General features: G+C 45.5%; 1 protein-coding gene across 1 annotated transcript in view; it reads right to left on the bottom strand.

The window, feature by feature from the left end:
- Positions 1 to 16,501, bottom strand: part of RYR3 (ryanodine receptor 3) — a 446,068-nt gene that overhangs the window by 208,727 nt on the left and 220,840 nt on the right. The window contains exons 33-37 of the mRNA XM_064291963.1: positions 14,489 to 14,652; positions 10,932 to 11,097; positions 3,881 to 3,967; positions 3,242 to 3,468; positions 938 to 1,739 (exon numbers count right to left, since the gene is read on the bottom strand). Coding sequence (XP_064148033.1) covers positions 938 to 1,739; positions 3,242 to 3,468; positions 3,881 to 3,967; positions 10,932 to 11,097; positions 14,489 to 14,652 — 1,446 coding nt within the window. The remainder of the gene's footprint in view (positions 1 to 937; positions 1,740 to 3,241; positions 3,469 to 3,880; positions 3,968 to 10,931; positions 11,098 to 14,488; positions 14,653 to 16,501) is intronic.

Genomic DNA, 16,501 nt, shown 5'->3' with positions numbered 1-16,501 from the left:
GCAGCACTAGGTGACTAAGACACTGACCAACTACTCATCCCATCACATAAGGGAGTTTCTACTGTAGATACCTTTATCATAATACGTATTATGATAAAATATGTTTAATATTGTGTTTTATAAAAATACATTTTAATATTATGTTTTATTATATTCTCATCCACATTTTACAAGTAATAAAGCTAAAGCTCTGAAAGGTACTGACTCAGGCAAGTTCACATAGCTTGTGAAGGAGGTCAAGGACCAGGGATAACCCAGCAACCCAGGGGTGCCTGACACTGGAGCTCAGGCTCTCTCTACTGGGACAGACTTTCTACTCTATTTATTTTCATTACTATTTTATAAGTGCCCAGAAGACACAAGCTATCACTGATGCTGGCTCACATCTGGAAAGGCTGTATTTGAGAAAACACTGAGGGTTCCTAGGTACCAGGTAGGCAGCTGTAAGTAAGCATGAGTGCTCTCCTTAGCTCTCATGGCAGTTTATTTTAATACTAGAGCAACAAGTCCACATCAGCTGGGTGATGAGACCATGGTGATGAATAAGATCGTCCAATGAGCTAGTTACTTTTGGTTGAGTCCACAGTCAAAGGTTTCTTCCCATGTCCAGACAGCTATCTCACAAAAGAGAACTCTGGTCCGAAAGGGTAGGAGATAAGATCAGGGCAAACACTCACTGCAACCAGAAAAACAATTTTAAAGCATGTGCCTTATTGACGAGGGTTAGTGTTTTCATCTCGGGTTGGGGAGCGTTAAAGGCTGCACTCACGTTGGAAACAAGTGTCCACTACTGGTAGATGCCTGTCTCTGGGCATCTCTGCTACACTCTTTCATAAGCAGGTACAGACAAGTGCCCCCAGTCTCAGCATCACCATCAGGCTGCACTGTCTGCCCCCAGGCCCTTTCCAAGGGTACAGTCTCTGCTGCCATGAATTACCTGCAGTTTGACGGACTCAGGTATCCGGGTCTGCAACAAGCCTTTGACTGGAGCCTGGGCTTCCTTGCTGGCCTTTTCCCCAGCTTCCACTGCCTTCTCCTCCACCTGAGTCACTTCCTCCTTTTCTCCTCCCTCCTCTGTCTCCCCACTGTGCTCCCCAAACACAGAGGGATCGATCAGCAGGAGGATCTGCTGAACATCTTCATCATTGAACACCCCCATGACCAGCAGGGATCCAATGAGCTTCAGCACAGGCACAAACTGGAATTCCACAGAGCCCCCAACAGGGTCACGGATGTGTGCCCCGCTGCACTGCACGGCCTCTGTCAGCATGCTCAATGCTTTTGTCTTGAGAATCTCCAAGGGAATCTCAGGGCTCTGCTTGTGGTGCTCCTCACTGGTCACAACAAAGCAAGGGGTAGAGAACCTGAACCCTGGCTTGAGGCATGTCCTCAGGCCCACTCCGGGCAGTCCATGCCTCTTGGATTCGTCTGGGTACAGGCTAACTTTCCTGGTGGTACTGGTAATGGGGATGATATATTCATTCCTCATCATCAGCTTCCTCTCCTTAGCGTTGGCCAGGTGGATGCTGATGAGTAGGTCATAGAACCCGGATCGAAGGAGGCCAGGGAGGTACTTGTTGTCAATGGCGTAGAAGAGCTGGGAGAGGTCTACATGGCTGCACAGAGCGTAGGCTACTCGGTTGTTTCCCAGGGCACACACAGCACTGTAGAGCCTCAGAGTGTGGTAATGGAACTGCATCAAGTCCTCCTGCTCACAAAGCTCCAGGATATCCACACACCTGAGGATGGGACAAGCAGTCAACCACCCACCGGGAAAATGTAACAGAATTTGGCACAGTTCTGTCTCTGAATCCTGTAAGATTTCAACCAACCCAGCATAGGCAGAGTGGGTAGAAGGATGGTGGAGTCTGTCACACTTTCTCTTAAAAGTTACCACTCCTCTCTTAGCTCTCGTCCATAACCGGTTCCTGATAATCCACCATTTCTACCTACGAGGCCCTCAAAATCTACAAGGCTTAACTGGCTCACCAAATCCAAAGTCCCCTTTATTAGGGAAACCAAAAGCCCTAAACTGAAAAAAAAAAAAAAAAAAATTCAGGTATATGGCAGAGGTGACTTGGTCCTCATATTTGTAGGAGCAAGTAGAACCTGTTTCCAGATATAAGAGCTCCTTAGAAGACACAGCCACAGTCCTTTGTCAATCTACCACTATCATCATCTGTATAACTGTAATCTACCATCATCCATCAGGCTTTCCCTCTATTGCAAACAAACACACCTGCACTCTTTTGTTCACAGAGCAAACACTTTCTATCCTGGTAGTCGTTGGCATAATCCAATTTACTTTTTCCTTCCTGATTTTAGCATTCTAATTGCCTGTGTGTTGCTTGGTTTTGGGTATTCAGGCCCTGGGCTCTAATCCCTGCTTATATGTTCCATTTGTTTAGTTTCTCCTGATCTTTAGCCATCCAAGACCTGAGTATCCTCCATAACTGGCTTACTCAGCTAGGCTTCTGGTCTTCTCTGTTCCTTTCTTACACTATCCGGTCCTGCTGCTGCCCATGATCCAATGGGATATCTAAATAGGAGCTCTGCAGGTAGCAACCCACCCATTTTCTCCTTCATAACTCTCCTTTTTTAGTCAAAGAGATCAAGGCTTAAAAATATCTGCAACGATGAAATTTATTTAATTCTTACTATGTACAGAAACCGTGCTAGATGTTCACCTATACCATCTCATTGTCTCCTCCCAGCAACCCTTTGGGTGGTCATTTCCCTCCTGTATAGATGAGAGATTGAGGCAGGTGAGTGGATGAATAATTTGCCCAAGGCCACACAGCTAGGAAATGATTGAGTTGGGACTGAACCTATGGTGCAGGCCATAATCCAGTAACACATCTTAACAGAGAAAGACCAGGAGCGTGACTCTTGGTTCTCTAAGTAAACAGGCAGGCATCATTCTTGCTCTTCTTGTCACAAATAATGCATATTTCAGCATCATTTGGGCTTTTAATTAAAGATATGGAAATGCTCCCTGAGCTCAAGCACTAGGAGCTACAATGAAGGTTCTGTGGCAGGCACGTCATATTGAATTTCCTGCTATGTCTAAGTAAATGGACAAGATAAAGACAGAAACTGAGGTTTTTGGGGAAACTTACAGTCACTTTAGTATTAAGTAAGGCCCTTGGCCAATGACGATGCTCCTGGTTCCCTGTGGGCTTGTTTGGCCCCACCTCACTTGCCTCCCAGGCCTGCCTTTCCTCTCTGGGTCCCCCAGTACCTGTTCTCCTCCGGGATGTAGAGCGCCATCATCTGCAGAGGCTCCAGGCACTGTACCACCCAGCCATGGCGCTCGCTCACCCGCTCCATCTCCACCTTCAGGAAGTTGCTGGGCATGCGGCTCCAGAGCACAGGCTGGATGGTCTGGACGTCCAGCCGAGGTGGACACTGCGGGACTGGGTTCTTCTCTTCACTTTTAAATATGGCAGCCGACAGGGGCATTGCATTCTGCAAGGCGGAAAGGCATCAGATAAGAAAACACAGGTCAATACAGAGACTCTCACTTGCGGGATAATGTGACTGGCCCATGATAGCCAATATGGTTATTATAAGTTACAGAGAATCGGATGCGTCCAGGGGGTCTCTAATGGCTTTACCAGGATTAATTAGGAGTTTGCATAATGGGTTATATGAGCGTTAATTAATTCTTCTCATATCCAATAAAGGCGGAGAAGAAAGAAACGAGAACACATGTTCTGTCATCTGAATTTCATGGGCAAGTGTAGGGTGCAGGAGCACTAAAGCTGGAGGGAGTATGAGAAGGGAGAGGGGTGCCCTTGTTTTCTGATGGGATTCTTCCCCTAATGGTCAAGTCTAACTTCTGTTGCCATGGCCTTTAGACAAGCAGACAGATAAATACCTTCAGCTTTCCAAGCTCAAACTGAAACAAAGAAGTGCTTGTGGGCTGTAGGAACACTGCTGGAAACACTTTGGTATTGGGCTCCACCTGGAAACCAAAACAAAGCAAGAGGTTTGCCAAGAGTAATAAAACCATAGCTGGCTAAGTCACTGGGTGTTTTAGTCAACACCCTCTGCTGAGGGCTGAATTGTGTCCCCCTAAAATATGTATTGAAGTCCTGGCCCTGGATGTGATCCTGTTTGGAAATAGTTTTTCTTTTGTTATGTTAATGAAGTCATACAAGAGAAGGGTGGCCTTAAACCTAATCTGACTTATATAAAGAGCAGAATAGACACAGGGACACACACAGGAGAGAGGCAAGGAACATCAAGGTAAGCCAAGGAACATCAAGGAATGCCAAAAATCTCATGGGGCTACTCACAAAGAAGGATAAACTTTTAGAGGTAAATTGAGACTTTTGGCCTCCTGAACTTCAAGAAATTAAATTTCTGTTCTTTAATGTCACCCACTTACGGTCTTTTTTGTTACAGCAGCACTAGGTAACTAAGACAATGTCTATGATATGCCTGCTTTGTGCCAGACCCTAGGTTTAAGCAGTGAGAGCTACAAATACAAAATTCTGATTTGATGCTGTTCTGACTTTGGCCATAAGGCAAGAGTTATCCCTGGTCTGGCCCTCAGATTCTTCAAACATCTATTATGTGACATCTAGAATAACTTGTGGCCCTCAAACCACTGTAACCTTAAGCAAGCGAAGCTCTAGTGGCTGAGAAAATGTCACCTGGACCAGCAGGAAGCCCATGAAACTGTGCTCATGGGGGGAGAAAAATGCACTCAACTCCAGGCTTCATATGCTAAACTAAATCACAGCAGTACAGGGAGCTAGAACCTGAAGGGTGGTACATGGACTGGCCCCTCACGACTGGTCCCTGCAAGCTGCATAAACAGCCCAGCCAAACTCCCGAGCCTTCCTCAAACCTTCTTGCACAGAGCAGGTGCTTTGAGAGTATTTAGAACCTCCTGGGGTAGGTTTATTTCTAACATGCCGAGTACATGCTCCCACCATGCTGAACAATGGAAACTTTTCTTCAATTACTAACAGAAGAAGAAAATACCATGTATGGGCGAATGAGGATATACACATTAAAATTGGCAACTGGTGACATGGTAGGCAGAATTATAGATGGCACTCATGACCTCACTCCCGGTGTTACTCCTGTGATTATGTCATACGGCAAAATGGATTCTGCAGGTATAATTAAGGTTACTAATCAGTTAACCTTAAGATAGGGAGTTAATCCCAGTGGGCCTAATCTAACTACAGGAGTCCTTTAAAAGTAGAGTGTTTTCTCTGGCTGTGGGCAGAAGGGGAAGTCAGAGGGATTCAATGCATGAGAAGGACTGGACATGCCCTTGATGGCTTTGAAAATGGAGGGGGCCATGTAAGAAGGGATGCAGGTGGCCAATAGGAGCAGAGAGTAGCTCTGGGCTGACAGGCAGCAAGGAAACAGAGACCTCGGAACCTCAGACCTACGACTATAAGGAACTGGATTCTTCCAACTGCCTGAATGAGCTCAGAAGTGGATTCATTCCCAGAACCCTCAAGGCAAAAGTCCAGTCTGGCTAACACCTTGATTTCAGCCTTTGAGAGAACCTGAGCAAGAGAACCCACTCAAGCCCACCTGGACTCTGACCTATAAAACTGTGAGGTCAACAACGTTCTTTTAAAGCTGCTAAATCTGTGGAAACCTGTTACAAAGCCATAAAAAAGTAACACAGGTGCCTTCCAACCAAGTCAGTGGGTCTGACGACAAATATATACCGAGCACTTACTAGGTGCCAGGTACTGCTCTGTCTGTAGGGGACGCAGCAGCAAATACGACGGACAGCCTCTGCCCTCAGGGAGCTTACGTTCTAGATGGGAAGTGTATTACTTTTCTAGATTGCTGTAACAAAGTATTCAGAAATTTACTGTCTCATAGTCTTGGAGCCTAGTAGTCTGAATTCAGGGTGTTTGGTGGGGCCTTGTTCCTTCTGCAGGCTCTAGGGGAATACCCTTTCTTGTCTTTCTCAGGTTCTGGTAGCCCCAGGTGTTCCTTACCTTGCAGCTGCAGTGTAGCTCCTTCATCACATGACCACCTTCTTTCTCTGTCTCTTCTCCTCTTTCACAAGCACACCACTCAGATGGGATGAGGACCCTACTCCGGTATGACCTCATGTTAACTGATATCATCTTCAAAGACCTTATTTCCAAACAAGGTCACATTCACAGGTTCTAGGAGTTAGGACCTCCACGTATCTTTTCAATCCATAAAGGAAGCTTACATTCTGCAGTGTGTAGCGAGTCTGGGTTTGGGGCTGCCACGATGCACCATGTTCCTGCTTAGAAACCTATGGTAGTTTCCCATTTTCTGATTTCTTTCCTTTTGTTTTTTAAAACCTGTTGCTGTCGAGTTGATCAAGACTCAAAGCAACCTTATAGGACAGAGTAGAACTCCCCCATAGGGTTTCCAAGGCTGTAATCTTTATGGAAGCAGACTGCTACATCTTTCTCCCCTGTAGCGGCTGGTGAGTTCGAACTGCTGACCTTTCAGTCAGTAGCTGAGCACTTAGAACACTGGGCCACCAGGGCTCCTTTTGTATTTAAGGCACCTTTTATCACTAGCTGATCTATTTTGTCCTTGTATTAACAGACATTTTATTTCTAATCATGTGTGAAGGTCAGGGCTTGGGAACTGACCTGAATGGAAAGCTAACCCCCGTCAAAAACCCGTATTTCATGGCTGGACCTGCTCTCCGGGCAGCGTGACTGGGGTGCCAATCACCATGGAGTATCTCTTGAATGTACATTTTCTCATTTTTCCACTGATTACATTAAGTGGGACAGAGAAAGCTTGTCAAATTGTGTAGCGATATTTAATGGGGAGGTCTAGAAACACTGTTTGAGAGGGCACTTCTCTCATTATTTTGGTTACTGGTCCTTTCTGAATAGAAAGCCAGCGTATAAATATTGCTGTCCTGTTTTTTTGTGCTCCTCTCGAGACAACTGAAAGATGAAAATGGTTACGGCTTCAGAATAACAATTATTCTAACTGCTAGGAGACCAGACATGCTACTGTCTCGCATGGAATGAGAAGGGGGGCTGGCTGGGTGCGAGCCTCCTGAGTGCCCCGGGCAGAGCCCTGACTCTCATTCACAGCAACGTTTCTCAGGGCTGGAGTGCTGACTGGGACTTCTGAGGAGAGTCATCAGGACTTATTTATGGGGAGAAGAGAAGGCACTCTGGGAGGTGGGTGCCAACACGCAGATCAGAGAAGTGGCCAGCTCCAAGTCACCCAGGAACAAGTGTGAAATATGGGGCAAAAGCTGCCATAACGTCATCTTTGTTGCAATATCTCAACATCACTAGTTCTGCCTTGAGGCATCCAAATCACAGCTGCTGAAAATGCCAGCATGTTAGTTTTTGTTTTATTTGGCCCTCCATAGCCCAGCTAGCCTTAAAAGTTATAAGATGCTTTTAAGAGTTCTCTGTAGCTCAGGGAGGACCCTTCAGTCAAATTCATTTAAAAAGTTAATGGGAAAAGTTAATGGATTCTGAAGGAGAGCAGCACTGTATATAAACATTTTATCTAGGGACTGGGGGGAAGACGGAATCATAAGAAAGTACTAGAAGAAGAATACATTACTTGCTGCTTCAAAGCCTGGTTCCTCAAAGGCCTCTTTCTGAAAATGGCTGTTTGGGCCCCAGCTGTTGGATCAAGCACTGATAATGCCCCCATTTTCCCAGGAGAGGGAGGAGGTGCTGCAGGAGGTTCTAGAAGGATGGGGCAGCTACCTCAATATAACACACTGTCCCAGGCCCCAGGGAGGGTTCAGTGTACCTGTTCTTGGTCACCAAACATTTTGGGTTTGGGTGGCTATTCTGTTGTGTCCCACCTGACGTCATCACTCAACCACAGGCCAGACAACTGACTGCTTGGAGGCTCTCCTGCCTGGAGGGTATAGTCTGGGGCTGATTCTGGAATCTAGTGTTGTATCTACCCATAAAAGTTAGATGTTTTTATCTGCTCTAGTTACCTATGGGAAACCCTGGTGGTATAGTGGTTAAGAGCTATGGCTGCTAACCAAAAGGTCGGCAGTTCGAATCTACCAGGCGCTCCTTGGAAACTCTCTGGGGCAGTCTTACCCTGTCCCATAGAGTTTCTCTGAGTTGGAATAGGCTCGATGGCAACAGGTTTGGTTTTCTCTTTAGTTAGCTATGAGTGGAGTCCTGGTGGCACACTGGTTAGGAGCTACATCAGCTAACCAAAAGGTCGGCAGTACAATTCCACCAGCTGCTCCTTGGAAACCCCATGGGGCAGCTCTACTCTGTCTTCGACTTAGCAGCAATGGGTTTAGTGAACTGTGATGGCAACCCGAGAAGATTGTTGGCTGCCTTAAACACTGCATGCTAGTCTTCTGCTCAGAAGCCTTCAGTGGCTTCCCATTTCCTACTAATATCTGCTGATTTTTCCAAATTAGTTTCCCACCACTCCCCACAAAAGCTCCATACTATTCTGGGCATTCCTCAAACACATTTTAAACTTCCCTGTCCCTGCCAGGTTTCTCGTGCCCTTCTTTCAAGCTGGAGCATGCCTTGCCATCTGGAAGAATACCTTTTCCTCTGAAATCCAGTTTAGAGACTTTTTCCTCAATGAAGCCTTTCCTGACCAGTCTTGTTTTTTTTTTTTTCTCCTAAAGCATTTACTAAACAGAATTTTTAGTTCCATTGTTTTTTTTTTTTTTTAATGTTTTATTCTTGTTTAGGTAGACAGTTTACACAGCAAATTAGTTTCCCGTGCAACAATTTATACACAGCTTGTCTCATGACACTGGCTGCAAACTCCTGAATGTGTTGGCGCTCTCTCCCCTCCCCTCGGTCCCTGGGCTCCCCGTGTCCATTTGCCCAGCTTTCCTGCCCCTACCTTCCTTTTGAGCTTTGCTTCTGGGCAAATGGTGTCCTTTAGGTCTTGTGCAGTTGATTGTTCTGAGGTGTACTTTCCTCACTGGTGTTATTGTTCATTTTATAGGCCTGTCTACCGTACGGCTATAATGTGATCTCCAGGAGTGATTTCAGTTCCAAGTTTGAAGGGTGCCTACAGGCTCTTGACTAGTCTTTTTTTTCTTTTTATTGTGCTTTACGTGGAAGTTTACAAATCAAGTCAGTCTCTCATACAAAAATTTATATACACCTTGCTATATACTCCTAGTTGCTCTCCCCCAAATGAGGGAGTACATTCCTCCTCACCCTCCTGTATTCCCAGTGTCCATTCAGCTAGCTTCTGTCCCCCTCTGCCTTTTCATCTCGCTTCCAGAGAGGAGCTGCCCACATAGTGAGCCGCCTACATAGTCTCAAGTGTCTACTTAAGTCAAAAAGCTCATTCCTCACCAGTATCATTTTCTGTCTTATAGTCCAGTCCAAGCCCTGTCTGAAGAGGTGGCTTTGGGAATGGTTCTAGTCTTCAGCTAACAGAAGGTATGAGGCCTGGGACCTCCGGGGTCCTTCTAGTCAGACCATTAAGCCTTGTCTTTTTACGAGAATTTGGGGTCTGCACCCCACTGCTCTCCTGCTCCCTCAGGGGGTTCTCTGTTGTGTTCCCTGTTAGGGCACCCATCAGTTGTAGCCAGGCAACATCTAGTTCTTCTGGTCTCAGGCTGATGTAGTCTCTGGTTTATGTGGCCCTGTCTCTTGGGCTCATAATTACCTTGTATCTTTGGTGTTCTTCATTCTCCTTTGCTCCAGGTGGGTTGAGACCAATTGATACATCTCAGATGGTTGCTTGCCAGTGTTTAAGATCCAGATGACACTCACCAAGGTGGGATACAGAATGTTTTCTTAATACATTTTGTTACGCCAATTGACCTAGATGTCCCCTGAAACCATGGTCCTGTCCAGTCTTAATGAAAGCGAGCTCTTCCTTCTCTGAACTCCTTTACAACTTTCTGTCCACACGTATGTCCTGCTCTCCATTTCTACTCCTCGGGCATCAAGAATGTTTCATATAGAAACTTAACTCCTTACCCTTGGTTTATAGAATACTGCTAATTATTAAAGTAACAAAAAAATTGCTTTTCTTGGTCAATAACTTGAGAACTGCTTGGTTAGACAGGTTTCTTTCTCAAGTATTTCTCAAAGTCTTTTGTGTGCTAACGTTCATTGCAAAACTTCAAGAAAAGGATCCAAAATGTGGCATTTCCCCAGCTTACCTGGCCGCACCCTTTGCTGTCGAGTTGATTCCGACTTATAGCGACTCTATAGGACAGGGTAGAGCTGCCCCACGTAGCACGTGGTGGATTCAAGCTGCTGACCTTTTGGTTAGTAGCCATAGCATTTAATCACTACGCCCTCACAGGGGATGAAAATCTTGCTTAAAGAAGATCAGGCTTGTGGTGAATGACAGGTTAATCTACCTGTGTATAATTGATGGTTTTTCTAAGTAGGTCTATGGAAGTTCACAGTCAATAAAGCAGGGAAACACATTATTTATAAAGTCTATCTTGGAAAGAATCTTGCAAGGAATTCACAGGGAACATGAATAACCTTTATTCAAAAAGAATACTCCCTGGCAAAGTAATCCATTTTTATAGGTCTGGATTTTAAATAGAGAAGTTTCTTAAAGTGAGGAGTATTTCTGTTCACCTTTTAAACCTTGCACCTTGTAAAATGCAGGTAACATAGAAGGTGCAAGAGGAGTATCTGTGGAATAACTGAATAAACTTTTAGAGCCGGACACCAGGGAAAAGCCTTTTTATGCTCTAGAAAGATCACCAACATAGCTAATGAACCAATAAATATGATAGTTTCTCCCACTGGGCTTTTTTTTTTTTTTTTTTTTCCTGCACGAGATGAAGTCATTTGCTTTCTTCTTCCTTTTTTTTTGTTTTCCTAAATGTTGGCTCAGCCACTTGAGATGCTGTGGGTGGGGGTGCTGAGGATGGAGGAGAAGGAGAAACACAGCTGCAAGCACCCACACCTGGGACGTCTCCCCTGCCCCCCCAAAGCTGCCCTTACCTGGTAGCAGGTGCCAAGTTCTTTCCCATTGGCTGAGAAGGACAACATGCCCATTGCCAGATCCACGAGGCAGCCAATTTCCAGGTCCACGTTACTGCGACTCGATCTTTGGGAACTGGCCACTATGTCCCCACCCCAGACCATGTAGCAGTTGCTGCGTTTCACACTAAGACCAAAAGAGAGAGGAAAAGGCACAGAATCCTGGACTGGGGCAGTTTGTAATCATGGCTCAGGAATGAAATACCCCAGGAATCTTCCTATGACGCTTTCCCATCATCCCCAAAATATATATATATATATTTTTAATGTGAATGCATTCAGCTTCAGCACAGCTTAGCCAGGCATGAACCATTACTCAGTTTAGGGAGGGCAGCCTCCCTCCATGGAGCCCAATGTTCAGATAGCTCAATGTCAATTCACCTTTGTGGGACAGGTAACATGGATGGTGGTATTCCCACTTAGAGGTTGAAAACTGAGGTTCATATGAGGTAATCAGACTTTTAAAGGGAAAAAAGGCAGGAATAAAAATCTGGGTTCAAAGTTCCAGTCCAGTGTTCTATAGAACTTGAAAACTCAGGCCTGCATTCCTTACAATGGCAGGCTTTGACCCAGGCAGACTTTCCTACTACTGATCTATCCTACTCCCTCCTTCCCAGCTCCCTAGAGTTCCTCTGCCCTCTGCCCTCTTAGTTCACTTCCACTTTGGGTGCTTCTCTCAGCCAGCTGTCTACTAGTCCCCACGACAAAGAACTCCAGCATAGGCATTTGTATTTAAAAGCAAACTGTAAAAACAAAAGAGCCTTTAAGGCTCTGAAGCCTGGTGGCAGAGGTGGTTCCCAGGGCTCTCCACAATGGGCTGTGGACAAGAGGCCGCTGACTGGCTCTCCTCCTAAGCCTGGTCCTGGTGTACCTCATCTGAGGGACCAGCTCTGTAAGGTAACATGACTTGATTTTTCCCAGAGTGAGCTTTAGAGAGCCGCTCTATACCTCTATACATAATGCCATAGCAAAAAAAAAAAAAAAAAAAAAACCCATCACCATCAAGTCAACTCCGACTCATAGCAATCCTATAGGACAGAGTAGAACTGCCCAATGTGGTTTCCAAAGAGCTCCTGGTAGATTAGAACTGCCGACCTTTTGGTTAGCAGCTTTAGCTCTTAACCACTGCACCACCAGGGTTTCCAATGTTAGAGCCAAACCAAAAAGCCAAACCCAGTGCTGTCAAGTCAATTCTGACTCATAGCAACCCTACAGGACAGAGTAGAACTGCCCCATAGAGTTTCCAAGGAGCACCTGGCAGATTTGAACTGTCAACCCTTTGGTTAGCAGCCGTAGCACTTAACCACTACACCACCAGGGTTTCCAATGTTAGGGCAGCTCCTTTAAACATCCTAAGAGCAGTCTGGTGTAACTCAGCTGGCTTCCTATTGTGTTCCTCAGCTCTGCTGGGGACAGGGAGGGTGGCAGAAAGACTCTGGAAAAGACTCTCACTGCAGACTCTGAAAGCTCCTTTACCTCTCTGGACTGCTCTAGCTTAGAACACAAAGGGTTTGATTCGGATTCTTTAGGGTTCCTTCTAGCTCTAGAAGCTTAGCACCTTCCCCCGTGACTGGAAATTCCCCTTGTAAATGTGCATTTCTCTCTTCTGGGGCCATTTTCTCAGTATGGATAACCTCAGGTAGGGGCTAAACTGCCTTTTCTAAAAAGTTATGGCTATTGTTAAATTTCCATAAAGGTTAAACTGCAGCCATGTTATTATTGCTTTTCAGTGATTAAAGTACTAAACACAGTTAGGACTAACAAAGAATCCAATTAATGATGTATGGAAGCTGTGGGAGTGTGAAGTGGCAGGCTTTGGCAATATTTTAAAGGACCAAATGCAAAATACCCTAAAACACGTGAAAATTGAACTTGTATTTATTTGTCACTACGCAGGAGAGAATTAGTGAGCTTATCTACTGTATACTGGGTCTTATTCTAGGTGCTAACGTGTTGGTTAATTTTCACAATAAATGTGGTCACTGAGGCTCAGATAAATCAGGTAATCTGCCTGAGGAGGCAGGGCCTACAAAGGGGGGCAGTGGACCCAACCAGATGGACACTTCTGCCTTTTGTTCTTTTGGCTGCAGAACAAATTTTGGACTGGTCACATTGGGTAGACATGCTTTTCTTTCCAACCTAAACCAGATGTTGTATAGCATCTGCTGCGGGTCTCTTACCATGATGGACATTCAATAATGATAATTATGTCCATTTGCTGTTGATTTCAACTTATGGCAACCCTGTGTGTGTCAGAGTAGAACTGTGCTCCACAGAGTTTTCAATAGCTGAGATTTTCCAGCAGCACGCTGTCAGGCCTTTCTTCCTAGGTGCCTCTGGGTGGACTCAAAATTGCTAACCTCTTGGTTAGCAGCCAAGTGTATTAGCCTTCTGTGCTACCTTTAGAACTCCTGGTAACAATAGTAGCTGATACTTACTGAATGCTTGGGTTCAGGAATTGTTCCAAGCATTTTTCTGTGTATTAACTCATTTAATCCTCACAGCCATTCTGTGAGACTGGTACCATTATTCTCATTTTATAGATGAGGAAATAGGAGCCCAGGAGGACCAGTGACTGGTTGATGGTCAAAGACCTAGTAGGTACTGGAACCTAGTTTAAGACTCAGGCAGTGTGCTTCCAGAGCCCATGTTCCTGACCACCTTCCCACACTGATCCGTGATGACACAGTGATGTGACTGACCTCTGGCCACTAGACCTTGACAGGCCAGTGGTATCTACAGAGGACTGATTTTACAATGTTCCTCACTTTGCAGGGAGGAAAGGCCAGCTTGAGAAACAACTTATTCTATCTCTATACATGTCTGAACAGGGAAAACACTATCATATCCTATATAGATGGGAAACATGGATGGAGACCATAAGGCCTGGTCTCCTGGGTCACCTCTAGGGCACATCTGGCTGCGGATTCTTTGACCACGGTACTAGTGTGCCGGTGGGCGGGCATGGGTGTGCCTAAAACCCATTTGCCCCCTAAAGATCCCTAATTTCAACTGAGCAATTGTTATTCACAAACTTGCTATATCTCTTATGTTCTTTAGGTTTCCAGACATCACAGACTCTTGGGATGAGAAGTTCTTAGCTTCTCAGTTGCTGTATAACGTGGTGTATCTTTTTATTTCTTCTGAATCAACGTCTTCCAAGCACTCAGGGAATTCTGTCTCATTCTGACATCACAGGATTTGGGGCTTGCCCAGAAATCATGGAGAAAATTTTAAGACTGACCCCATATCTTCCACTTCCCTCTCTGTATCTCCCAACCCTCGGTCATGCTTTAGAAACAGGGTGAAATGCCCTCTATTTGCACCAATACACTCCTCACCACCACAGTACCTCTTTCACCTGTTTACTTAAGCCTGTGCTTCATTTCCTCCTTTGAAGAGAGATTGGGATATTCCCCCCTCCTTTTTTTTTTTTGAGGGGGTTGGTAGAAGAGAAGATGCTGTGGAAGGGATTAGGAGCCCAGTGGACAGCCTGCCTCTCTGGGGAGCCCCCTTACCTTTCATGGACCCGGCCCCTCTCATCCCCCAGGGTCACGGTCACTGTGCAGTTTTTATTCAGGTCAAACTTTTCACTGTACAAGTGATAGTCCGGGGTCACCCATCCGACCCAGACGCAGGTGGGGTCCTGTCCAGCAAAGATGCGGATCGCATAGTAGCACTGCTGTGGGGAGACCACAGAGAGGAGTGAGGAGCCATGTGGCAGAGTAGGCTCCACGGGCAGAGAGGATGCATCTGCCTACTCGGACCTTTATTCTTAAAAGGCACATACTGTCACAGAGATGACTGGTCACTCTAGACTTGAAGGGAGGACTGAATAGTGAACTTGGCTTCCTCATTTTCCCCTTCTCTGTTTTGCTTTAGCACCTGGAGAAGCAAGCGCTCAATCTCCCACCCTTTGCCCAGAAGACGTGGTTGATGAACACAATGACTGCCATTTAGAATGGTCAGTACAGAACAAGCGCCTTCTGCTGGGCACCAGGCAGACCCAGACTGCAGGGGAGAGGTGGTCACGGACCTTGCCCTCCGGAAGATTACAGTCAAGGGTCAGAGCACTTTTGCTCCACTTTTACTTCTATAGCATAGTTTGTTTTTTTTTTTCTGGAAAGTCTTGAAAAAGAGGCTGCAAAATGAAAGCCTGCATTGTGGCCAAATGTGCTTTGTGTGGCTGACACACTCCAAGACAGGCCATGTTGAAAACTATACAGCAGTTCTTGGTGGGTGTAAGGGCACTTTGCGAAGTTTATCACAAGGACTATGTTGTGACGGGTTGAGCTGTGTTCCCCCAAAAAGATACATCGAAGTCTTAACTCCAGTACCTGTGAATGTGATCCTGTTTCAAAATAGGGTCTTTAATGATGTTATCAGTTTGGTTAACATGAGGTCACACTGGAGTAGGCTGGGTCCCAATTCTGTATGACACGTGTCCTTATAAACAAGGTAAGAGACACTGAGGCAGGGAGACAGAGGAAGGGTGCCACGTGACACTGCAGCTGCAACCCAAAGAATGTCTGGAGCTACCAGAAGCTAGGAGAGAGGCATGGAACAGATTCTCCCTCCAGGCCTGAAAAGGAACCAACATGGCTGACACTGTTCTTGGACTCCCAGCCTCCAGAGCTGCGAGACAAATTTCTATTCTTATAAGTCACCTGGAAACTCTGGTGGTACAGTGGTTAAGAGCTACAGCTGCTAACCAGAAGGTCAGCAGTTCGAATCCACCAGGCAATCCTTGGAAACTCTATGGGGCAGCTCTGCTCTGTCCTATAGGATCGCTTGTGACTATGAGTCGGAATTGACTCAACGGCAACAGGTTTTGTAAGTTATCTAGTTCGTGATATTTTGTTATGTGAGCTCTGGGAAGCTATGACATGTTATAATAACAGCTAAAGCACTGAAATAGGTATTGTTTCATAATTTTCTTTATGAAATTAAGCAAATTTATTCTTAATAAGCTAACTCTTATTTGTAGTCCATCAAATTTTCTGGACCGGGAGAAAAGCAGGTCAGCCAGATAAACCTGGGCTTAAATCCTGGTGTTGTCAGTTATTAATTGTGTGACTTTGGACAAGTCATTGACCTCTCTGTCCCTCAGAGTAGATAATATCATCCATCTTGGGGGTTACCATGCGGATCAAAAGGGAAAGTGGCACAAAGTGTTTGGCCCAGTTTCCTACATATACTAAGTATGTGATACGCTGAGGCAAGAACCTTATTCCTGATGCTAGCTAACTACTGAACTCTGGATTGCAGGACAGCATTATAGAAGGGGTGACAGGAATTCCTCTAACTTAATGTTTTGCCAGGTGCAAATGAGAGAATGAGAGAAAAAAGGAAATTAGGATGTGCTGCTGTTTGACTAAGCTTAGCTATGGAAAAAGGACCAAAAGCGACTTCCTTTTTCTGGGCTCGCTTCCTGCTCCTTCTTCTAATTTAATTGCTTTCAACATTATTCCTGGCACTGTGTGGAGAGACGGAAGAACGGACCCATGGAAGTTTATATAAAAGAACAAACA

This window comes from Loxodonta africana, chromosome 10 (assembly GCF_030014295.1).
Source record: "Loxodonta africana isolate mLoxAfr1 chromosome 10, mLoxAfr1.hap2, whole genome shotgun sequence".
In the NCBI taxonomy this organism is placed as follows: Eukaryota; Metazoa; Chordata; class Mammalia; order Proboscidea; family Elephantidae; genus Loxodonta; species Loxodonta africana.
Note: the sequence above shows the minus strand (reverse complement) of the source record. Positions and strands in the feature narration are given on the sequence as shown.